This window comes from Callorhinus ursinus, unplaced genomic scaffold (genome assembly GCF_003265705.2).
Source record: "Callorhinus ursinus isolate GAN/ISIS: 27379988/994484 unplaced genomic scaffold, GSC_fseal_2.0 scaffold19, whole genome shotgun sequence".
NCBI lineage: Eukaryota > Metazoa > Chordata > Mammalia > Carnivora > Otariidae > Callorhinus > Callorhinus ursinus.
In genome coordinates this window covers 14,039,570-14,064,569 of record NW_027397081.1, presented here as the reverse complement: position 1 = coordinate 14,064,569, position 25,000 = coordinate 14,039,570, and the positions used below count along the sequence as shown (strand labels likewise).

General features: G+C 52.8%; 1 protein-coding gene across 17 annotated transcripts in view; it reads right to left on the bottom strand.

Annotated features, from left to right (window-relative positions):
• CEP164 (centrosomal protein 164) overlaps positions 1-25,000 on the bottom strand; it is a 61,046-nt gene that overhangs the window by 19,880 nt on the left and 16,166 nt on the right. For 8 of the 17 annotated variants that reach the window (XM_073903792.1, XM_073903795.1, XM_073903796.1 and 5 more), the window contains exons 4-13: positions 23,943-24,147; positions 20,002-21,672; positions 16,837-16,992; positions 16,291-16,425; positions 14,585-14,662; positions 6,921-7,289; positions 5,885-5,965; positions 3,897-3,980; positions 1,294-1,379; positions 230-436 (exon numbers count right to left, since the gene is read on the bottom strand). In XM_073903792.1, coding sequence (XP_073759893.1) covers positions 230-436; positions 1,294-1,379; positions 3,897-3,980; positions 5,885-5,965; positions 6,921-7,289; positions 14,585-14,662; positions 16,291-16,425; positions 16,837-16,992; positions 20,002-21,672; positions 23,943-24,147 — 3,072 coding nt within the window. Of the gene's footprint in view, positions 1-229; positions 437-1,293; positions 1,380-3,896; positions 3,981-5,884; positions 5,966-6,920; positions 7,290-14,584; positions 14,663-16,290; positions 16,426-16,836; positions 16,993-20,001; positions 21,673-23,942; positions 24,148-24,334; positions 24,418-25,000 lie in introns of all 17 variants that reach the window. The other 9 variants (XM_025893703.2, XM_025893704.2, XM_073903800.1 and 6 more) reach the window with 8 other exon arrangements.

Sequence of the window (25,000 nt, the reverse complement as noted above, 5' to 3'; positions counted from 1 at the left end):
CTTGTTCAAGAGTTTCTAGGCTCCCCTAATCAGATGGTGCACCCCAATTTTAGCTGTAGACTAAGAACTAAGAAGAAGCAGGTTTCCTCATTCCCCAGCTCACATGGGGCACTCAGTGGAAACCTGCAAACCCACCCCAGCTCCCCACCTCTCCAGGCACCCCCAGCAGCCACTCTGAGCCTCTGCACCCACAACTACATGCCTGGAAGGGCTACCAGCTCCCCCTTACCTCTGCAGGGAACCGGGTGGCGGGACGGGGCTGACTACAGAGTCCTCCCCAGGCTCCTCTGCCTGCTCCTGCCTGGGCTGCCCCTCAGAGGCCTGCGGAGGCCCTTCTTCGGTGGCCTGGCTGTGAAGGGGACTCTGGTGCCACCTCCCAGGCACAAGTGGAGGAGACAACCTGGTCAGACCAGCCAGAGCAGCGGAGTAAGGCCTACTGTTTGAAGAGCAGGGCGAGAACTAGAGAGTGTGGTATGTGGATCTGGGTCCATTCCTCCTCCCAGACAAGGCCCCAGCCCCGGCCCTACGTCCACGGAGAGCTACGGAGGGCAAAGCGGCCAGAAAAGCAGGAAAGAGAACCTCCCCACTGAGCTCTCCCTTTGCCTTCCCGGGTCCCTGTGCTGCATCTGCCCGTCCCGGGGTGAGAGCTGGGCCCTCTCACAGTTGTGTCTGCTCCCAGCGCTCACCATCACTGAGGCCAGGCGGGGATGGAAGAACTGAGCAGAAAATAGGGAGAAAGAGAGAAGCCAGACTGGAATGGTCAGACTACAGAAAATGCACGAAGCTGTAGCTTGCAGCTCGTAGGAAGGCTGCTAGCTCCTCCAGGCTCAAAAGGCAGAACGACTGCCCCACTTCCTCGTCCAGGGTGGTAGTTCTCCTCTCACTGTGGCTCCAGCCTCAGAAGCTGGAAGGCCCTGTCTCTCTCTCCCAGTCTCTCCGCTCTCCCTCCCGGTTTGTCTGTGTGTCTCTCGCACGTGCACGCACACAATTGGCTGCAGCCATTTCTGATGTGGCAGGGCAACAGCTCCGAGCTGCGGTACGGACCCTCCAGCCAGGTCCTCCAGCCCTGGCCCACAGCGCCGCACAAAGTCCCACCCAATGCACCCACACTCCTGTCTCGGTGCAGAATCTGAGGGCATGCGCATGTACAGGCGTGAGCGCACGCACACAGACTCTGCGAGGCTATCCGGTCAGCTCACCATCTGCCTTCAGGCGGGAGCGCGCTGAGCCAGGCATTCTGCCCAATTCACCCCGTCCCCAAGGTCCCTGAGGGCGGCCTCCCACGTACTGTACCTCTCCGAGCCTCTGGACTGCTTGCTCTGCAGCTCCTCTTGGCCGGACTGGCTGCCATCCTTGTCTTCTCTTCCCAGCCTCTGGGCCTGTGGGCAAGGAGCAGGGGAAAGTGCATATTGGAGAGGTCGGCATTTGGGTGCCTTAATTCTCCAACCAATTCTTGCACCTAGGAGGAAGCACTGAGAGGTGGCTCTTGAGTAGGATGACCACTCGGGACACAGAAGAGAAGGCCCCTCTACTGTATCATGGGCCCCCCCTAGGGCTTTGGCTAAGCCCCCAGGCTCGCAGCTGCTGCCAGGGCTGGCCTGGCTGGCCTAGGGAGGAAGAGCCAGAGGCCAAAGCCACTGCCCGCAGAGCCAGAAGCCAGAGGCTAAAGGAGAAAACATACAAAAAAGAAAATCCTGCCTCCTGTCATCGGAAGCCTTCACTGGCAGTTGCAAAGAGAAAGCTGAGACATCTGTGAACCCTCAAATCCACAGAGGCCCAGCCCTGCAGCACCAGTGATGGACAGGGACACTGCGACGATGGGCAGAAGTGACTAAGGCAGCAGTCAAGCACGTGCCAGAGGAAGGACCCTGGACAGATGGGGACGTGGCGAAAGGAGAGAGCGCTATATTCCAGACAGAAAGGATACCCTCTGGGCACCCGAAGGGAGGAAGATAGGATGCTCCACTGCTTCACTTTGGGACCCCCCAAAATACCCAGGTCCCATCAGTAGCCAACGATGCCCCCTTCCCAGTCAGGGACTGATTACACCATGTATCCAAAAAAAACACCACAACCCAAAAAAACAAAATCTCATGGCAGGGTGGTGGGGGGTGGGGCACAAAGGGAGAGAGAGACTCTCAAGCAGACTCCACACACATCGTGAATCCCAACACAGGGCTCGATCTCACAACCCTGAGATCATGACCTGAGCCAAAATCAAGAGTCAGACACTTAACCAACTGAGCCACCCAGGTGCCCCGCCCCCCAAAAATCTCATTTTAAAGCTTGAGTGTCTAGGCAAATCTAGCAAGCTGGTGAAAAAGAGGGCTATTGTTGAGAAGTTCAAATATTTCCTGCAGGGGTGGGGCCTCAGGGGGATGGCAGTGTCATCGGCCTAGACTCGAGCTCTTGCTCTATCACTTTCTAGCTGGGGAGTCTGCCTCCTCCACTATAATATGGGACAGTAACCCGCAGCTCACAGGGCTCGTGGTGAGGATTATGTTAGCTCATGTACATAAAGCCCGACTCCTGGCCCAGAGAAGGCATCCCACAAATGCCAGCCCCCCTGTTCCTGCTCCTCCCCTCTCCCCAGCCTAAGGCACAAAAACCCAGCTCTACCAGGGCCAGTGACCATCCGAGGACCCACGCTCCCTCTGTCACGCTGACGGGAGCCCGGTCTGTTCTGGGACATCAGGGTTAACGGGAGAGGTAGGGCAGGAGACTCCCTCTTCACCCTTGGGGTTCTGGCCGGGCTGGCCTATGGCCGTGTCCCCAGCCTGTACCCACAGCCTCCCACGCCTCTCCACTGGCAGCCGGAGCCCCGGCAGCTGGGGCCGACGGTACCATCTGGATGGGCGAGGAAGGGCAAGGCCTGAACTAAAAGCCAACTCCCCCAAATTCCATTAAAAAATAGAAATGCTGCCTGGGAGTACCTCCCAGTGCCTGCAGCAGAAGGCTTCCTGCCAAGGCTGCCAGTTCTCATGGCATCAGCCTGGGCAGAGCCTGCAGCTAACGGCCGCCCCTACCCGCCCCCCCTTCCAGTGTTCAACTCACCACTGTCTCCCCCTACAAATCACACCAAGCTCAGCAGAGAACACCCTGTCTCACTTTCAAGGAAAACAATAAAAAAACACACAGGCCAATCTATGTAACAAACTAAAATGTAAAATAGGTAACAAAGTAGGGCGATCGTAATAAAAATGGGGGAATGGAGCCCTGAGTCTGAAAGGATGACCTTCTTGGCTTCGTAGGAAGCCAAGGCTCCGTAAGGACAAGATCTGTGTCTGAGTCATCTTTGTACCTTTCTGGGGGCCAGATGTCCCCACAGAGAGCTTACATCTAGGAGGGAGACAGACCCAAGAACCATAAAACAGAAGCAGCAGCACTACGGGGAGCCAAGGGACGGAAGGATTCATCCTGCCTGGAGGAGGTGACATCAGAGGTGGGCCTCCAAGACCGAGAAAGAGCTTAGGACAAAAGGGGAAGCGGCAGGGCAGGTGGAGCAGTGAAGGAAGTGGGTGGTATGCCCCGGGAACGGTGAGTGGTGGGCGCGGCTGGTGTGTGGCAGGTGGGCTGAGGGGGAGCCTGCAGGGACTGAATGGGCCAGGTCGTAAAATGCCTTGAAATCCACAGTCATGTATTTTGCACATGAGCAAGTGGTCAACCCTCAGTTGCTAAATAAACGGATGGACACATAGATGTATGTTGCGGGGGGGGGGGGGCGGGGAGGGAGGATGCCTTCATTCTTAGCAGCAAAGAGCAGGAATGATTGGCAGCCCATCGCAGGCACAGTCAGGGCCAGGCCCTACTGAATTAGAAGGGAGGGAGCTTCCAGAAATGCACCCTGGGATGGGCAGTGTTCTGCTGGGGCTTATCTGCCACCCAGAGAGACTCACCTCCCAGTGGGCTCCATCCAGGACTGGGGAAAGCACGTCAACATCCAGCAGGTGCTCCGAGATCCGACTGCGAAAACCAAAGTCCTAGAGACAGTGGAGGGGGAGGTCAATGCTGCCCCCATCACAGCGTCCACCAGGGCCTCTCCTCTGCCTCCCCGCCTTCCAGAAAGGTGCCTACTGCGGGCCAGGCACTGTGCAAAACATTTCCACATCTACTAGTTATTCTCATCTTCAAAATAACACTATGAGTAGTCCAGAAAGGTACGTGATACAGCAAGTATAATGTTCACTGTAGACTCTAAGTGGTAAGGATGTATGTATTCACTCAAAAATCCTTTTAATTTTTCTGTATGTCTGAAATTTTTCATAATAAAACCATGGGGGAAAAAATAAGCCCATGAGACTGATACTCTTATGGCTTCTCACGGGGAAGCAGGTCTGAGAGCACACGTAATTTGCCCAAGGTCACACAACTCAGTAGTAATGGGGCTGGTGGGTCAGATATGTCCTGGGCTGACGCCAAAGCCCAAGCTCTCTGCAGGACACACGCTGCAAGCATGTCACTTTCCAGCTGTCTCGCCCTCCTGGTGCCCAAACAGGGTGCCAGGAGGGAGGTCAAAGTGCCCAGCAGGCTTGGAAGCGAGGCACAGTGGGCTGTTCACCGCTTGCTCTCTTCCCCTTCCCCAGGGCCCCCCTCTGGACAATCCCTCTGGGATTAATTAGTGGAGCTCCCTCTGCAGGCTTCTCTTGGGGACAGACAGCAAGTGCTCACACCAGTGCCAGCTCCCTGCTGCCCTCTGGCTGCCACAGGACCCTGATCCTGCCCTCTCCGAGCCTAAGAGGCCTGCGGGGCTAAGTGAAGGATTGCTACCTGACAGCGTGCTAATAGGGACAGTTCTGTCATCAGCCCTGACAAATGGCAGGAGGCCCAGGCCTAGGCCTGGTCCTGCGGTCCCGTGGCTTCCTCCACCCACTCCTGTAGAGAAGAAAAACGCTGATAGACACACTTCTCCACACGGGGACTCCCTTAGGGGAGACGGAGCCCTTCCTTCCAAGAGTCCTAGGACATGGCTATTCTTCATGATGGTTTTTGCCAACAATGAATTTCCGCCTGCCCTTCCTAGCTTGTGGGTTTGTTTTGTTTTTTGTGGGGTTTTTTTGGTGACATTTTCCTTTCAGTTTGAGTTCTACTCCACTTAATGTAGCTGCCATCTGCCTCCTAAGCCCATGGCTCAGTGAGGGGCTAGAGCACACAGCCTCCTAATTCCTCCGCACCCCCTCCTATCATTACTGTTCATCCCTGACCCTCTCCCGCTAATCCCTTCCCTTTGATCTGCCTCCTCCAAACAGATGGAGCATGGTTTCCAGAGGTGGTGTTCTGCCAAAAAACACCCTCAACTACTCCCCATAGATACAGACCTGGCAAATGAAGCCAGGAGACAGCAGGCTGGGTGGAAGGCCTGGGAAAGAAGGACCATCCGTCCATGCTGACATTCCAGGACAATGTCTTCTCTTTGGAAATGTAACCCCAGCATCCCTCCTAGCTACAGCCTGAGGACTGGTCCTTGCCATTGCTTGGTGATCCCATAAACACACACACACACACACACACACACACACACACACACACACACACCCTGGTCTCTAACCTCCTAGATTCATGTAAGGTTTCTGCTACAGTCCAGAGGCTCTAGATCATATATCTCCCAGACAACTCACCCCGCAGACACAAGAGTAACGATCGCTCAGTCACCTGAGTCTACGTGCTAACGTTTTATATTCTCTGCCTCACCTTCTTCTCACAAGACACCTATGGAGGAGGCAGTGTGTTCCTCTTAGCTGATGAGTGGAGAAACGAGAGTGAGACAAGACCCAAGTCTGAATTCTAACATCCCCACTTCAAGCTGTGTGATGCCAGGCAAATGAACCACAGGGACGGACAAATCCACGCTCTTCACCCCACTCTGCTGCCCCCACCTCAGACTCACCGGGCCCAGGAAGGACTTGGGGTCAGAATCGGTGGAGTCCGAGAGCTGCAGCTCCTTCACGTGTTCACTAATCTCCGACTCCTGGGGGAAACAGACCCACCGAGAAGTTACCCAGAGCATGAGCGTGGGGATCACCACCCAGGGAACGCTGTTCGGGCCATGGTGCCAACACAGGGCTGAGCCCTCACCAAAGTCTACCTCTTCTGGAAAACCTGAAAGAGGGCCGTGGACCCTCCCCTTCCTTCTGGACACATGCACCAGCCCCCACCTCACTGGGGCTGAACAGCCCAGCTGAGCCCACATTCTGACTGAGGTCAACAAGGATTTTCACATGTAAGGAGAGCCAAGTGAGGTGGAGGGGAGACAGTTAGGAAACTGGCAGTAGGGAAGGTTCATGCTGTCCCAAAAAACAGAATGAGAGTATCTTTCCCAGGAAGCTGCTTAAAGCTCTTTAAGTGAACTTCCTCACCATCTGCCTGGAAGAGGAGCAGGACTAAGGGACAGAAAACTAAAAATGCAAAAGGCACTGGGAAGTACTTGTGGGCGTTTGGGTCACTGGCCCGGTCCTGTCAAAGCAAGACTCCCACGCCATCAGAGGGGTCTTCTGGTAAAACCTAAGTGACCGCGGCTGGGGCCAAGCACTCCCACGGTCCTCACCCCCTCGGTGTCCTCCCCTCTCTACAGAAGCTCTGTAGAAACGCAGACTACAGCAATCTTGACTGGCTGGTGTCAAGAAGTAGGAGCAGGGAGGCAGGAAGAGAAAGTAGGTACAACAGAAGAACACGAATGTCCCAGGAGGGTGCCAAAGGAAAGGCAAATTTCTACTGAGTTGCTAATGCCAGCAGGTTTGGAGTTTCAGTCAGGCTCTGTCTGCCTGCTGGGTCTGGGCAGATGTGTCACCATGAAGGGTTCTGGCTGCTGGTGCCAGCCCACTGCAGGGCCTGCAAATGAAGCTGTGGGGACAGGGATCCCCCACGGGGCTTCAGAGAGCAGCACAGGGAGGGAGCAGCAAGTCCTGAGGCACAGGGGGACTTACCTTGCTCCGGTCTGATCTGCTCTCTTTGGGGTCGGAAGGCTCCTCCGCTGCCTCGGCCTCTCCCTTCCTGGGACCCCCCTCTCCTGCATCCGCTGGGTCCTCTGGTGCCTCCTTTTCGTTGGCTTTGGCAGGCTGACTGCCCCCAGGGTCCACCCCGTTCCTGGACATCCCAGGATCACTCTTCTCATCCGTTTCTTTTTCCAGGAGCCAAGCACTCACCCCTCTACCCTGCTGCCCTTTGCCATCAGCGCTGCTCAGACTGCTGTCTGCACCCTGGCTGAGGAGCTTGCCAGGAGTGGGGGGCCCTGCAGCATCGGAATCCAGAGAAGCATCCTTCCTCTCTTCTGGCTGGCTTGTTCTCGGAGACTCCTGGGCAGCAGCAGACCATGTTGGACAAGGAGGCATCAAGAATTAATAAAATAATTTCAGAGACTTGGAACAAGATGGAACTGTCATTCCTTGACTTATAAGGGCCAGCACTCCAGCTCTGACACCAGTGGTTATCAAACACCCCAACAGCTATTTAAAACCCAGATTCCTCGTTCCTCTCCAGATCTACCAAATCTAAACGTCTGTGGTGATTTACAGACACCCAACCAGCCCCGTCCACTGACAGGCGTGGAAACCAGTGCACTGAACTCCATCACCGCCTACCATGTTCTCAAGGAATAAATGTCTCATTCCAGCCCCAGTAGCCAAATCACAGGATTGCAGACTCGGAAGTCAGGGTTCACTTTTTAGAAAATCAGTATGTATTTACGATGATGATGATGGAAAATCACATAAAAGTACCAAAATCTAAAATTTCTATTTTTTACATTTTTAAAAGGCAGCAGGGAAAAAAACAGAAGGAGAATGTCCTTCATCAGTAGTGACGAGGGTGGCTTCTTCCCCTAAAGCCTCCCCTGCACAAGCCACCCTCTCCACTGCATGCTCTGGAAAGCAGAAGCCAAGACAAGATTTACCGGGGGAAATGGCTATGAAGGATAAAGGGGTTGGGAGACCTTCAGAACACAGGTCTGACCTGTTGACAGGGGAGCGGGATGGGGGTGGCTGAAAGGGGCAAAGCCTCAGGCCTCCGCCTGGTTCGGAGAAAGTCTTGGCCTGCACCGCAGAGTCCCACATCGGCCAGAAATGGTCCTGCTCTCAGGCCCGTTGTTCTCTGTGGACAAGCACGGACCTGGCATGAGCTAGGCTGGGTCAAAGGTGCCACACCTTGATGCTGTTATCACTAGAGTCCCCTAGGCAGGGTCTCTCAATAGGAGCACCCTGTCCAGCTGCCTGGTTCTCACGCACAAACCCCACTTTAAAGACTAGAAAAACCTTGAAAGCCAGCCAAAGTAACAAAAGAAACCCCTTCCTTGAAATACAGCCAGCGCTCTCTCCTGGGCTCAGAGAAGCCTTCCTTCCAGAAAACATCACTTGGGCTGCCGGTGTGAATGACTTCTGCGCAGGGACTTTTGACACTTCCAGGTTCCTCACCCTGGAGCCTCACACAAGGAGCCTGGTGACTAGAGTCCAGAGGTCCCCGCAGACACTCTGAACACGGCATTCATCCACGCTGTCTGTTAAAGGATCTACTGAACCCGAAGACGCGCCCATCCGCCTACTGACCAGCCAACCCAAACTTTCCAAGGATGGTGAAGAGAGGCAGGAAAGCAGAGCAGTTCAGAGCTCAGCTTCAGAGACAGACTACTTAGGTTCAAATCCCCACCCTTACAGGGACCTGAGGCCCATTATTTAACTGCTCTGTGCCTCAGTTTCTTCCTCTAAAATATGGGGACACAGGAGGACCTATCTCACTGGGTCTGGAGGAAGATTAAATGAGTTAACACTCACTAAGTGAGCTAGAGAATGGAGAACAGTGCCTGGCAGACCCTAAGTGTCCCATAAATATGCCACTAATGTTTTACTGTGAGACACACGTGGTCATTCCCTGGGTGCCTTCTATGTGCCAAGCACTGCTCTGGGGACCCATACAGGAACAAGACATAGATCCTGCCCTGAGTATGGAGAAGAATGGAATGCCCCAGGTAGCCCTGGTTACGAGCCTTTGCTGTCCAAAGCAAAGGGCACGGGACACAGTGGTGATACTGTCCCCAGCCCCAGTCCTGTCCCAGGGAGAAAAGCAGACAGTGAAAGAGAGAAGGGGAGGCTTCCCTCATGCCTTGGTAGCTCGAAGGCAGGGTACCCTCCAGTGCTGCCCATCTTCCCAACATCCGTAGCCTGTGGCTTTGGGAGAAATCCACTGTGACCACTGGGCTAAGAGAAAGCGGGGAGGTGAGCCCCTCCTCCTCAAGAGCAGGAGGAACAAAGTAAGGCCAGGCCTACTCATCCCAATCCCTGCGACAGTGGCCAGCACGCAACTGGAGTGCAGTACCCAGTCTGAGGGGCTCCACGGGCCCCCAGGGGGTGGGAGTTTCTCAGGGTGACTGAGGGGTTTCTGGCAGAGCCAAACCACCCAGGTCGTGCTCATCTCATGAAGAGAAAAGAGCAACAGACCTTGCATTAGGGGACAAAGGAGGGTCAGACCACCAACAGCACCCATGGCCTTCAAGATAAAGTCCACATCTCCTCACATGGCCCAGAGCTTTTCCCGCCCAGCCCTGCCTGCTTCACAAGGGTCACGGGCAGCCACAGCCTGCATGCGTCCTCCCGCCTGTGGATGAACCTGGTGCCATTTCACTACCTGGCCGTGCATGCTCTTTTATTTATTTTTTCCTTATTTCACTTTATTTAGCCAACAGTCACACTCTGAGCCCCACCAAATTGCTCCTCCAGCCTCACTCGAGGGTCTGCTGAGGGAAGAAGCTCAGAGGGCGACCAGGAAGGTCCGGGTTCCCCAGTCTGCCTCCTCTTCCACCAATACACACTGCACAGCACAGCACAAAATCACTGCTTGTATCCGCAGGCACCCCCCCCTCCGCAAGGTTGTTGAGGGGCCTTCCAGTGTTCAAGAGCCGCCTGCCAGGGCCCAGCTCCAGGGAGACTGCCCCTTGCTCCTGAGATGCCATGCATATTCTATACACACACACACACACACACGATCTACCTGGACAAACTCCCACTGGCCCTCACAGTATCACATCTTCCAGGAAGCCCTCCCTGACCCCCAGGGCAGTTGTCCTGAGATGAGCCTTCCGGTCCCGCCACAACGACTACTGTAACATCACTGCAGATTTCCCCTCTGTTTCCCTCACCAGGTCAGCTCCCTGCCATCCTCAGTGCCTAGTTTCTGGCACATAAGTGCACAGCAAACACTTGTTGATTGAATTTTTTAAAATGAGTGTGTCATGTGGGCCTAGGAGCTCCGACTTTGTAAAATGGAGATGAACTATTCATTTCACAAGGTTACAAAGGGATTAGACTATTTGTCACAGTGCTTATTAAATGGAAAATGCTAAACAAATGTTAACTGTGAATATTCAAGATGAGGGAAAAACAAGTAACCTTTCAAAAGTCAGAGGACAGCAGATGCAGGCAGAGACTCCCATTCTTAGGCATGAGAGAAAGCAGTCAGGCGACAAGAATGTTAGGCCAACTCTGCCATTCTCAAGCTCAAATTCTTCAAAAGAAGATTTTCCCATGATGGAGCTTATCCTATTCTGTCTACCTAAACATTAAGATATTAAAATAGGGCTACTATAAAGGAGTTTGCCTTCTCTGAGCCCCTGTCAACAAAGTGCAACAACTCAACAGCCAGAGGTAGGTCCTGCGGGTTGGGACAACAGAGGGAGACTAGACATTTATTGCAGATGGCCCACAGTGCCTGACTGAGAGTATCGGGGAAAATGCATCCGACTCCATACCCCTCTCCCTTCACTTGGCCCTGCTCCTCATCACAGCGCAAGCCAAGGCCTGCCCAGGATGCACACTGCAGGCCCCGGTGTACCGCCTCCTGCTTCGGTGTTCTGGGTGTGGGGACACAGGCCAGGGCGGGGGCTGCACCCTCGGCACCACTTTGCTCTCCGCTCATCCATGCTCAGACTCCTTCTGTCTCCTCCTGTCACAGCCCCGGGCCCCTGAGTATCTCAAGGCAAATATCTGCTGCCTTTTTTAAAAACAACCTTGTCATCTGCATGAGGAAGGCGGTGCCTGTAAGAGCATTTCATGAATATTTAACATACCCCTCCAAAGCTATGAGGTCTCCAACGCTGCAGTTCCCTCCTTCCTAGAGCACAAAGGCGGGCTTGGGAGGGAGAGAGTGGAGGATGGGGGAGCGGAACCCCCCAAGCCAGCCATCAGTCAGGTTATTCACCACGTCTCCTTCCCACTCAGTTGGTCTCAATTCTTTGCACTGCCTGTTGTGAGCGCTTCCCAATCACACTGACATCATCCTGTGATTTCTAAGCCCAGCTCCCTCCCCCTCCTCTGATCCAAGGATGGGTTCTCACCAGCTCCCCCAGGCCACACGCTGCCTGCTCACCCACCCTGCTGCCTCCCGTCCTCACTCACACCCATTCTCAGTGTCTGGTCCGTGAATCCATCCCCTTTGATTCTATAATTGACAAGAAATGGGTTTACACTAAAGGCAGGAGAGGAGAGGAGAGAAGAGAGAGGGAGAGAGAGAGAGAGAGAGAGAGACAAGGAGAGGCATTCTTGACATCCTACTGCCCTCTCATGGAATAACGAGCAAAGTGACTGGACAGCACAGAGACAGGGTAGAACACACCAGAGCAGGAGCCCTCCATCTAGGGCTGCCCAGGATGCCCAGGAGCGGGAAGAAATGGGTAGCTCAAAGGATCCAAGCTCTATAAACACGGACAAAAACCATTTTCAAAGGGTGCGATCCAAGCAGAGGCAGCTTTGTCTATCCTGAAACCCCTGTTCATCCTCAACACTGACCTTCCACACCAGGAAAAGCCTTCCTACTTCTACCTGGGGTTCGAACGCAGGAACCCAACACTCCCTGTGGCAAAAAAGCATGAGATCTGCTGGGATGCTAGAGACAGGGGTGGGAGGTGTATTTAACACCTCCCACTCCAGACATTTCCCCCCATCACACTGGGTTGTCTATTTATATTAAAGAGGTTATAAAAAAAAATATGTTTAAAAGTTCCCACTCCCCCAGAGAAACATAGAATCATCAGAAGGGAAGCTTCTGGAAATCCATGACATGTCAAAGAAGATCCCTTTTTTGTTGACATTTGTAGTCCCCATTATGAAGTAAAAATTAACAAGTTCAAAGTCAAAGTGCATCATGATTGATCCTCAGTGGGATCCTCCATCGGCCAGAGGACAGCAGGGACCAAACATACAATCTTCCCGGGGCCTGGAACAGCCAAGGGAAGGAAACGGCAGAACACAGAGCACAACACAACCTGCAGGGATCCTCCTCGTCCCAGAGGAGCTCACTCTCCTGGTTCTCTCAGCCGCTCAGCAAAACATACCCACATCCTTCCTATGCTCCAGGCATGGGACAGTGCTGGCCATATACACATGAATCTCTACTCCCAATTTGCTCAGTCTCATGCAGAAACTTTCTCCTTTCTCTGAGAGCCAGTTAAGTCCTCTCGATGCCCCATGCCTGCTCATGGTCATCCTTCTTGGCTCCACACCTGAGCTGCTGATGACATCGGCAGTATGAGGTCTTCATGGCCGATGAGAAGAAACAAAGTTGTCATTTCAGGGAACCAAACACACTGAAGGCTTTGAATGGAATGCAAAGAGACCAGGCGCCACTCACAAGTTTCAAAGTGGACACAGATCAGGTTGATGATAAAGATGGGACACTCGGGAACACAGTGTCACATTTCACAGAAAGTGTTGAAGTCACAATCAAAACGTATCTGATTCGGCACCGCCAAAAATGTGGACAGTCTCTGGGGTAAAAATGGGGACATAGTTCCGAGAAGAAGTATAACAGTAAAACAGAGTCTGGCCTATGGCTAGAGCTGGACCACCCAGGAAGACCCAGCTACAACTCCGGGCCAGTGGGCCACAGCATTTGCAACCTCCACCCGCCAAGACGTTAACCCTGGCTCTTGAGGTGAGCTGAAGACCAAGAAGTACGAGTCAAAAACAAATAGAGCACGATAAGGGATAATAGGAACACAGTTAGAGATAATAAGGAAACAAATTTAAATCCATGATACAGGCACTATTGCTTTACAGGTCAGCTTTGTGATCCTTCTAATAAAACGTGAGTGATCAGTTTCATTTGAAAGTGTTGCAAGCATGTGAAAAGAATTTTATATATTAGACTTATGAAAAGCTTAATTCAGCTTGCAATCAATATCTCGAAGTTTGGGGAAATCTGAGCTGCTGACGTCATGATTTCCTGGATGTATGAATACCGTGGGAATATTGAGGGAAATCTTAATTGCTAAAAACGAATAAATTGGACATTAGACAAAGGGCATACTATAAAACCACATTGGGGGGTTGTAGGTATTATAACACCATGATGAGGTTTCGGTTTTGTTTGTTTTAAAGAACTTTCTGGTGGCGATGGAGGACAGACAGGGGGACAGAGATTAGAAGTGACAGGACTACTGTGGGGAGAGTCTGGAAGCTATTCCCATCCGCAGTCTGCACTTCTCAGGCCCTGCGCCTTTGCTCAAGCTGTTCGCTTGCCCAAAATATCCTTTACACCCCCATGTCTAAAACTTACCTACTCTTTAAGAGCCAGGTCAAATGTCATCTCTTCCAAGATTTTTCCTGATCTCCAGGCAAGTCACGTCCTTCCCCTCAGAGCTCCCCTAGGCCCGGCACCTGTGCCAGCAAGAGCTCTTTGCACACACCGCCCTGCTTTATGGCGGCCTAGAGAGTCAACACCACAGTGAGCACTCACTAAATGCCAAGGACCTGCTGTCCTTTCTCTCCAGCTGCAAACTCCATGAGGCCAGCCCAACCCATCTTACTAACCTCTGTGTCTCCACAGGGCCCAGCACAGTGGCCAACGTTCGACAACTGTCAAGACTCTGGACGTCACACCTCTGTTCAAAACCTCCGATGGCCCCCAGCGCCTGGGGACCCCAGGGCAAACTCCTCAGCTGGCACTCAGGGCCTCCGCGATGCAGCCCAAGCTACCCCCACGGACTGGATCCCACTCGTCCCCCACAGGCGCTCGGTCTGCGCTCCAGCCAAAGGCGACACCCTCACCTTCCCCAACCTCGCCCTGCACCCTCTGCCTCTGCCCGTGCAGGGCCCTGAATGTGGGCTTCTCTCTCCCCACTCACCTCTGCCCAGCCAGTCCCGCCCACCGTCCTTCCTGGCTCACCTCACGTGGCTGTTTCTCAGCAAAGCCCTGCCTGGTCGACCCACGGAGCTTGGAGACCCCAGATTCTCCTCTCTGCGGTGCTCCGTCTCGCCTGCCTCATAGCTTCACCGCCTTCTACTCTGTTTTCTGGGAATGGAAGCCTCTCTTCTGCGAGGCCGCAAACCCTCAGGGGGCAGTAATCCCATCTAATGTAGGCCTGCAGGGCCTACAGCCCCCAGCAAAGTGCCTCACACGGCAACATTCAACCACTGTGGTTATCTGGCAAATGCTCAGGTGTCCAATTCCCCTTTGTGCTTCCCCAAACCCCAAAAATCCCATCTGGGCAGCACTGAGCACAAGACAGTTCTCTTTCCAAACCTGCATCCCCCAAGGAGAAAAGCTTAGGAAGGAAGGAGGGACAGACCAGACGGAGGCATTTGCCTGCAGGGCTTCAGACTCTTACCTCATACTCAAAGTCACCCCCCACTGCCCCAATATCCAGGTGCAGGTTCTTAAGAAGCTCACTTGAGCTGCAGACACTCTGAAAACAAACATGATTACAGTTGGTAAGTCAAGGAAACGGGTCAGCCCGGGGTGAGGACCAAGAAGCTCCTTGTTGGTTACACTGTCTGGGTCAGGTCTAGAAAGTACATGGATTAGGCAAGAAGTGAAGCTGTGGGCTGGAAAATCATTTTACTTATTTTTAAAGGAGCACAGGGTTGGCCAAAAGGTGGAAACAACCCAAGTCCCATCAACAGACGAACGGCTAGACAAAATGTGGTCTGTTCATACAATGGATTATTCAACCATACGTGCTACAACATGATGCTCCCTGAAAACACACTATGTAAAAGAAAGCAGATATAAAATGGCAACTATTGTATGATTCCACTTATATGAAATATCCAGAATAGGCAAATTCAAAGACAGAACATAGGGGCGCCTGGGTGGCTCAGTCGTTAAGCGTCCGCCTTCGGCTCAGGTCATGATCCCGGGGTCCCGGGATCGAGCCCCGCATCGGGCTCCCTGCTCAGCGGGAAGCCTGCTTCTCCCTCTCCCACTCCCCCTGCTTGTGTTCCTGCTCTCGTTATCTCTCTCTCCGTCGTATAAATAAATAAAATCTTTAAAGAAAAAAAAAAAAGACAACATAGAACAGAAGAGAACACAGACTGGGGAGAGGAGAGGGCTTGGGGGAGTTACTTTTTTTAATTTTATTATGTTATGTTAATCACCATACATTACATCATTAGTTTTTGATGTAGTGTTCCATGGTTCATTGTTTGTGCATAACACCCAGTGCTCCACGCAGTACGTGCCCTCTTTAACACCCATCACCAGGCTAACCCGTCCCCCCACCCCCCTCCCCTCTAGAACCCTCAGTTTGTTTCTCAGAGTCCATCACCTCTCATGGTTCGTCTCCCCCTCCGATTTCCCCCCCTTCATTTTTCCCTTCTTGCTACCTTTTTTTTTTTTTTAACATATAATGTTGGTGGGAATGCAAGCTGGTGGGGCCACTCTGGAAAACAGTATGGAGGTTCCTCAAAAAGTTGAAAATAGAGCTACCCTACGACCCAGCAATTGCACTACTGGGTATTTACCCCAAAGATACAAATGTAGGGATCCGAAGGGGTATGTGCACCCCAATGTGTATAGCAGCAATGTCCACAACAGCCAAACTGTGGAAAGAGCCAAGATGTCCATCGACAGATGAATGGATAAAGAAGATGTGGTATATATACACAGTGGAATATTATGCAGCCATCAAAAGGAATGAGATCTTGCCATTTGCAATGACGTGGATGGAACTGGAGGGTATTATGCTGAGTGAAATAAGTCAATCAGAGAAAGACATGTATCATATGACCTCACTGATATGAGGAATTCTTAATCTCAGGAACAAACTGGGGGTTGCTGGAGTGGGGGGGGGGTGGGAGGGATGGGGTGCCCCTCAATGGGTACAGAGTTTCTGTTTGGGATTGCGAGCAAGTTCTGGAGACGGAGAGTGGTGATGACTGTCTAACATTGTAAAGGTAATTAGGGCCACTGAATTGCACCTTAGAAGTGGTTAAAATGGTAACTTGCACGTGATATATATTTGACTACAATAAAATAAGTTCTTTTTTAAATAGCACAAAGGGTTTCCAAGGCCGGAAGAGGATTCATCATTACCTGGTTGTCACTCTCCACCTCATCCTCCTCGTTGGTCTCCTCCCCTAAAGCCAAGAGGCTGAGAGCATTCTTGTCTTCATGGATGGAGCCCAAGAGACCCTTTGTATAAGCAGAAGTCTTGAGACCCTGTGAAGGCTCCAAAGCAGAGAAGGAAAGTCAAGGGGCGTGCTAAGGACCTGCAGAATGCTCTCCCCACTCTCTTCGTATGTCTCCCAGTGCAAGTCTGCCAAGCCCAGGAAGCTGACCCCAGCAACCCCAGCTCACATGGATCCCTTCCCGACTCTGACTGCCCCAGCTGTAAGGGCTGGGAAATGAGCACTACAACCCCTCCCCCTCCCCCGCCCCGGTGGGTCCATCCTCTGCAGCCCAGAGTCCATGTCTAGCATCACACAAGTGTGATTTGCCTTCCCAGCTTCCCAATTTGCCCATGAACTCTAAGGACTCGGCCCATGCCCTCTCTTTCTTATCTATGGGCCACCGTTCCTAGCATGGCGCACAGAGACCCCAGGGTCACTAATTACAATGAATGCGAGAGAAACCATTTACCAGCATGAGTTCTCCGAGCGGACCAGACTCCACTGAGCTCCCTAGGCTCACACTTTGTGATCCACGAAGAGCAGAGGCCGGGGCATCCGCAAGGCCTCTCAAGGGAGCCAGGCCCCCAGGAGGGACATGGACTGGGGCTAATAAGGAGCCGAGGGCCTGGGCAACACAAAACATCTTGTTACAAACCCAAGAAACCACATGGCTCTCAGAGTGCCAGAGACAGATATAAAAATAAAACATCTAAATCCTGCCCGCTCAAATTTAAACCACCTCCGTTCGGAGGCTGCTAATGAAACACAACATCCAGAAATTACCATTGTGCCAACTGTGTGAGAAATCACAGGCTGGCTTGCTGATTCTCCTAACTCTGCTGCTGGTGCACAGCGAATGGTTCACTCACATCTGGCAGATGCCGCAGCGGGTTCTGCTCCCCTTTCAGAAGCCACATAGGAAGTGGGGGGACAGGGGGAGGGCAGAGACAAAAGCCTCATCTACCAGAATGAGAAGTCTCAATAGAAGAAGTTTAAAACTGATGAACCAAGAAAAAGCAGTCTAAGCATATTATTTACAAACGTGGAAGTACACAGCAGAAAAAAGCAGCTGCCTCTGGGGAGGGGTACACACGCCAGAGAACTATATTTCGTTATACGCCTTTTGGTACTATTTGACTTTGTTCAATATGGGCATGTATTACTTCGATTAAAATACATATCAACTATGAAAAAAATACATGGGGGCGCCCGGGTGGCTCAGTTAATTAAGCATCTGCCTTCGGCTCAGGTCATGATCCCGGGATCCTGGGATCAAGCTCTGCGGTGGGGTTCGGGCTCAGTGGGGAATCTGTTTCTCCCTCTCCGTTGGCCCCCCTCCACTGCTCATGCTCTCTCTCCCTCTTTCCTCTCTCAAATAAAATCTTTTTAAAAAATATACATGAATGACAAAAGAACTCTCCTTCCCCTCTTCCACTGACAAGGAAGGTAGCTGAATGGAGCCTTGCTCAAAGGACTGACCAGTTTCCCTGTTCTCACGCCAGCCAGATGAAGGCTTCGGGCTAGGGAGGATGGGCAAAACCACCTGGGAATCAGAGTTGGCAAGACCTCAGCTCACTCACAGACTCCTGGATACTCAGTTTACTCATCTGCAAGACAGAGATGATGGGTGTCTTGCCACTTAAGGTCTGTTGGTAAGTTCAAAAGAGACAATGAACGTGAGGAGCACGTGGGAGTGGTTCAGGGCTACCCCAACGTGGAATGGCCATTAGAGGGATTCACATTCCTATAGATCGGGCTGAGCAGCAGGGGCAAAGAGAGCATTCTGGGGACAATTTACAAAAACCTCTTTAGAATTCATTGCTCAAACTTAAAATGTATAAAACAACACAAAACCATTCCTCTCTAATCCCAAGGGGACTGGAGAGAGAAAGGGGAACCCGGAGGAGGTCAGGCTGAGAACGTGCAGGCGGCCCATCATCTCCTCCACAACCTGGGCTGAAGGGCCCAGACCATCGGGCAGGTTCTGACCAGGACCCCTTCCTGCGTGGGAAGGGCAGCAGACGCTCATCTGAAAGGGGGATAAGAACCATTCCTGAGCTTTTAAACTCTCAAATCACTGCCTGACCATCTGGCCTGCTGTAGAGTACTTCCAGTGGGCAGAAACAATCAGACTGGCCCACATAACCCAGCATCGGGCGCTGGGCTCAGCGCTTACATGCCATCTCTCCTGTTCTAACGACAACCCGGGCCAGAGTACCTACAAATGGGATGGTGGAGATGAAGATCTCTGCTCACAGTCACGGGGCCATCTGGCGGGGGCGGGGGGGGAGGGGGGGCACAAACATGGGACTGGTCCCAGGGCAATCTCCAAACCAGTACTTTACACCATCTCTTGGATGTGGCCAAAAAGGAGCCCAGGAAAGCTTCTCCGAGGTAAACTAGGAGCAAACGGGTCTGCTCCTCTTGACTTCAGCCCTCCCAACCAGCCCCCGTCTATCAGCAACCAAAATTCCTCCCACACTATTTACAGAAAAGTACAGGCTCCTCACATGGCTAATTTGTGGGCATGCCGGGGGTTTGAGGGAGGGAGGCAGGCATGCTGAGGGCTCCGTTCTCCCAGGCCTTTACCAAATCAGTGGTTGGCAGGGAAATGACACATCCCTGGCTCCGAGCTGATCATCTTCTAGAGCTGGCCATTAATTCTGACTATGGGCTGTGCATGGTCTTGTCCTTCAGAGGGGATAAACTTGCTGCCATTGGACTAATTAAAACTTTCAGGATCATCTGCCCCTTATCAGGTACTTATTGTGCTATAGTAGTTATTAAAGCTAACAGAGAACCAGGACACTCCAGCAATTAGGGAACACAACTGGGTAAAGCCACAACTGGGTGACAGCAGAAGAATAGCTGGGGAAATTCAGATTGACCCCCGTGGTCTCTGCTCCAACTTGACTTCTTCTGAATGAAGAATATGGTGTGACTCGTTAAAGGGACAAAGGGTCAGAATGACAGGGAAAGCACAATCCGACGTCAAATCCCCACAGTGGAGGAAGTAAAGGTACAAACAAGGTCTGCACAAGCCTGACGCAGGGTAGTCACATGGTTCCTGGGAACCCTGGGAAGCAAGGAGCAGAAGCAGCTCACGGAATGGTAGAGGGATTCTGGGCTTCAGCAGCCTGCCCCCCACCCCCACCCCCTGCCGTGACTGTATTAACTTTCCAGTTCTGTGTGACTCCAAGAAGGGACTAAACTGAGAGCTTGTGAGGAGGGTGTCTACTTGGGAAGCCTCTGTCCATAATCGGCTGATGGGAAGGCTTCCCAAATCCTGGGAAGGTACCAAATCCTGCCTGAGTGCCAGGATCGGCGCCACCTTGCTCACCTTCAAAACTGATCATCTGCCAAGCCTGTGACCCACCCGTGAACTAAGTCAGCTCCAGGAAAGGGAAGGCTACATCCCCTCAGCCACTGTCCAGCAGGTGACCGGTACAAGAAACACAAAATATACGTCAGCCCACAAGATGGCCAGCCTGGGTAGTTAAGGGATCAGTAGTTACCAGGGGAGACCAAACAATAGGAAAGCAGGCCTGATGGCTGAGTAAAGACGTCAGCTCAACCTGCTCCCTCCCTGCCAATTTCACGGAGGCCCACAGGCCATACTTGCTAGGAAGCCTACCTGGTTGAGAAGCTGCATCTTGCCTGGCTCTGCAGCAAGCCCTCTGCTGGAACTCAGCTCGACTAGCCCCTGCCTGAGGGGGCTGCTGCTGGGCTGGAAACAGGCTTGCTGAGAGACCTCCTGCCCAGCAAGGGCAAGAGCCACCTCCTGAGGATGCTCCAGCATCTCTGGCCCCCAAGCCAGAAACCTTGAGTCCCTCTCCATGGCTCCGACAGCCTCGTGCTCACCCTCACCAGACATCCTGGAAGACTCGGCCGCCATGCAACAGACCATGCTGGCGGTATCTTTACATGGCGTCTCCTGCATGCTCTCGGGCAGCCCCAGGCCCTCCAGCCGCCTGGAGATCTTGACCATCCGCAGGACGTGCTGGTAGAATCTCTGATCCTCAGAGTAGTCTTCACTCTCTGACTGCTCATCGGCAGAGCTCTGCATGTGGGACAACTGGAGTCCCAGGAAGGGGCTGGAGTGCTGCTCTCTGGCTCTGGGACCTGACTGACCCCTCACGCCCTGCTCAGATCCCGGAGAGCTCTGCAGGTCCCAAGGAAAGTGGTTCACCTCGCCCAGGATCTGCGAGCCAAGGCAAGAAGCCAGGCTGCTGCTCTCCAAGTCAGGCTCAGACCCACTAGGCCTCCTGTCTTCTTCGGGGGGCTCTAGAGACCCGGGGGGTTGTCTCTCCTCACCGGCCGGGGAGCAATCGGGGGCACTCCCTGAAGGGCCATTCTGGGCCAGCTCTGATGCCAGAGGGTCAGGCGGCTTTAGGAAGAGCTCCTGAAGCAGGTCTTTAGCTGTGGCCCCTAGAATCTCGGGGTCATCGGGTCCTGCCTCCTGGCAGCTCCCAGGGGTGTCCTTGTTGACAAGCCTGGAGACCTGTCCCGTCCACAGTCCCGGGGGCTCTTTCCTCCTCCTCCCCCTGCCCACGCTCCCACCTTCCCCGGACACACTCCGCCAGCTGAGGCCGTCGGCTGGGCCACTATCTAACAAGAGCAGCTGGCTCTTGCTGGTGGGCGGCATGTGGTCAGAGGAACACAGGGACCGGGAACGGTCCTCCTCAGGGGACGGTGAGGGAATGGGGCTCTGGCTCTTGTCTCCCCCAGGGCCAGTGGAGCCCCGTTTGGCCATGTGGTGGCCATGCTGCTCCCCTTTTAGCTGTAGGCCGGTGATGGTTTCAGAAAGCTTTGAGTGGACAGAGGCCTGGCTCCTGCCTTCCAGCACATCCTGCCCATTCTGGAGGGGCCTGGTGTTCTCAGAGCCCAGAGCACTGGGCTTCTGCTGTCTGGTCCTCAGTTCCAGCTCTTCTATTTCAGGGTCTGAAAACCCCAGGTAGATTTTCTCTGTCGGCTTCTGGGGTTTCCCCAGACCCTGCTGATCACCCAATTTTGTCCTGCACTGGGCTGGGGCCCTGCCTAAGATTTTCTCCACGTCGGCAAAGATCTGGTGGGTGCGAGAAGCTTGGCCTTTGGAGAGTGGCTGTAGCTTGCTGGGCAGGGTGCCCAGGAGAGGCCAGGGGGTGTCACCCAGCACACAGGGGCTCTTCCCTTTCTTAAAGAAGCCCTCACTTCTAGCCTGCATCTCTTGGTCTGGGTCCAGATCAGCAAGCCCAGGTGCTGGGAGAGGGGATGGGCCACGGAGAAGGGAAGAAGAAGGCAGAAGTCCCTGCTCGGGCTGTGTTTCCTAGATGGGTATATAAACATGCAGAGAAAACGAAGACAAAGCACTTCTGATTTATACTTGCTACCTCAGCCCTTGGCAAGCCCTTAGCAGAAACCCACCCTCCACTTAAAGGAAAACACAAACCAAGAGGGGGGGAAAAAAAAAAGCTAAAAACTCCCTTGGGCTTCATTGTTTTCTGGGCCCTAGGTTCCCTATCTATAAAGAGGAGGCTGGACTAGATCAATGGTTTACCCCCTTGCTTCATGGAACCTGCCGGTTGGTTCCACGCAGTACCCCAGAAGCCACTGTAGCTTACATGTAACGGGGAAGGGGCGTCACCAAGACCTACTCCCCAAGGTTCACTTTTTCTTGATACACTGGACCTCCACGGAGGAATTGACTGGAAGACAGGGCTTCACCAATCACAAAGGTCTGAATCACCAACCAGATTATCCCTAAGGTATCATCAGGCTCTCAGTTCTGCGACTGGTGAATTTCATAAAATCCACCTGCCTTACCAAAGACCACCAGGAATTGTCTAAGAAGGGAGAGAAGGGAAACACGGCCAGTGAGCTGAGCCCTGGGAATTCCATCTAGGTCTTCCAGCAGAGACACAAGTTGGTACTGCTCAAGAGAGGTCCACACCAGAGAATCTTGGGTCTCGAAGAAACCCTAAAAGATAGACTTCATCCTGCAAACATTCATACTAAGCTCCAGCCAGCCTATGCATGCACACCGCCAGAGAGCCCAAGCCACCTGAGCCCAGGTCACCCACCTGGCTCAGGCCTGCCCTCTGGACAAACCCAGGTCTGAGGCACTGTCCTGAGCCCTGAGATCCAGACTGGCAGCCCAGGGCTATCCAATCGTCCTCAGCTCCTGAAACCACAAAAGAATCCTTTTTAACAGGGAGCTCCAAGCACTTGCTCACACACCCAGAACTCTGTCACCCAACCTGCTGCCCCAGAACCCTAACCTCGTTCCCTCTCTCACCTAGTCATGCCAGAGCCTGCCCAGACTGATTATCATTTAAAGTGGTCGTGGGCTAATGAAAAGCCCATTATCCATCTTTGGCCTTTCAAACACGTTAACATCAGAAAATTCAACCGATTTGGAAATTACCTGTCCTCTTTTCTCTCTCTGGAGGGATGGGCTTGTTGTCTTATTTCTTGGGATCGTGAGTAGCAATACATTGGCGGGGGGGGGGGGGGGCGGAGCACAGGGAGGAAGGAGGGAGGAGTATCTGTAGAACTTGGAAATACTTGAAAAAGACAAATTCACCAGCAACCATCCAATGGCAGAACTGACGCTTTGGGGAAGGAAGGAAGATGGACGAAACCTTTACTGAGAAGCAAGCACTAAGCATGGCGGGAAACAGACTACAGACAGCAAGCAAATCAACTGGACAAATGAGAAGGTTGAAAAGATGTTCTCAGTGCTCCCCACCTGGCTGACCTGGGTTCCTATGGGGCCTCCTTCTCCTCAACGTGCCCCACTGCCCCACGCCTGCCCCACCCCCGCCCCCCATCTGGATGAAGGAATCCCTGTACCACCTGAGAGCCTGGGCCTCACGCCAGGATGGCTCTGAGTCTTTGCTTCTCTACCTATAAATTCAGGGCCATAACTCTGTCTCTGAAGTTCAGACACACTGGAGGGACAAATAAAACAATAAGGGGAAAGAGCGCTTTCACTCCGAGTAAAAAAAGCTACCTGAGACCAAGGTAACCACACTGCCGTCAAATTTCAATCATGTACCACTAACCGAGGACGCCGGCAAAAAAGACAATCCACAGGAGCAGATAAAGCCCAGAGCTTTTCTCGTTGGATTTGAAAGGCACTGGCGTTCGGACAACTGAATTAGGGCTACATCTGACATCTAGGAATTTGCACCACACTAGGAAGGCCTGGCTCTGAAAGGAGAGGGAAGACACGCCGCTCATCTGCGTTCTCCATCAAGTGCCCCCGGCCCCGCACTCTCCAGAGGGGCAGGTGGCCCCACTTCCTGGACTGTTGCAAAGCACCATGCTCAGCAGACTGCTCTCGCTCACTAATCCTACTACATAGCATGTGCTTCCCCAGGAAGATAAAAGGAATTGTTTAGAGGCAGTAAGAATTTCCAGAAGCTAAAAGGAAAATTTGCGGGAGACAGGCAGAACGAAGGTGATGTACTATGAAGAAGTCACTGCATTATCGGTGCTGTTCTTAACTTCCCGGCTGGAAACACCTAGAGACTTCGAACATCCCCCGAGGTCTCAGCCCTGGTCTCTCTTGAGAGCTGGCAGCCACGAACTCACCAGCGGACTTTTGGGGGTCTCTCTGTCCTTCTTGTCTTTCTTTTCCTTTTTCTTTTTCTTGTCTTTCTTCTTAATGGCTCCAGGGGCTGACAGCTTCCCCCGCTCTTGGATCACCAAGTTCCGATAGTGCTCATCGCATGGATGGTCCCACATGGACTGCCCGTTGGCAAAGTTGAAATAGTAAATATCACCTGTGATGTCCTGGCTGTGGAGAGCAGAGGTCAGGAGTCAGTCCCTGCTCCGGCCCACGGCTACTTGGGGGTAAAAAGAAAGATGGAGAAGAGGGAAGAATGGCATGAGAGGGGCAGGAGAGAGAAGGCGGAGGACGGGACACGGGGAGGGTTAACGCGGAATGGAAGGGCGCCGTGCGGCTGAGACAGGAGTTGACTCACATAGGAACAAAGGATTGCGATACCGAAGGCCTTCTCTAGAAGAAGACGTATAATCATTGGGGTTCCTGGAAATTCATGCTAGACTGGAGTAGGAATAAATTTGGTTTTAGATGGATAAGTACAGACGCGATGGAATCTTGGAGATAAATTCTAGGCTCGAACTTGCTTAGTATTTTTATAAATGGTGTAAGGAAGAAGAGGCACTGTGAAAACCCTGGTTTAGCAGAAGACTCTGAACTCACAAGAGGCGACGATCCAAGCCAGTGGGGATCAACAACAGAAGAAAAATAACGTAGGGGTGCCTGTGTGGCGCAGTCGGTTGAGCATCCAACTCTTGACTTCAGCTCAGGTCATGATCTCAGGGTCATGATTCTCTTTCTCCCTCTGCCCCTCCCCCCCCCACACATTCTCTCAAAAAGAAGAAAAAGAAAATAATGTAAAAGGTGCACTTCAAGAATCTGTTTCAGGGCTGCCTGGGTGGCTTCGTCGGTTGGGCAGCTGCCTTCAGCTCACATCATGGTCCCAGGGTCCTGGGATCGAGCCCCGCATCAGGCTCCCTGCTCAATGGGGAGCCTGCTTCTCCCTCTCCCTACTGCTCCGCCTACGTGTGCTCTCTCTCTGCCAAATAAATAAAATCTTAAAAAAAAAAATCTATTAATAATCCAT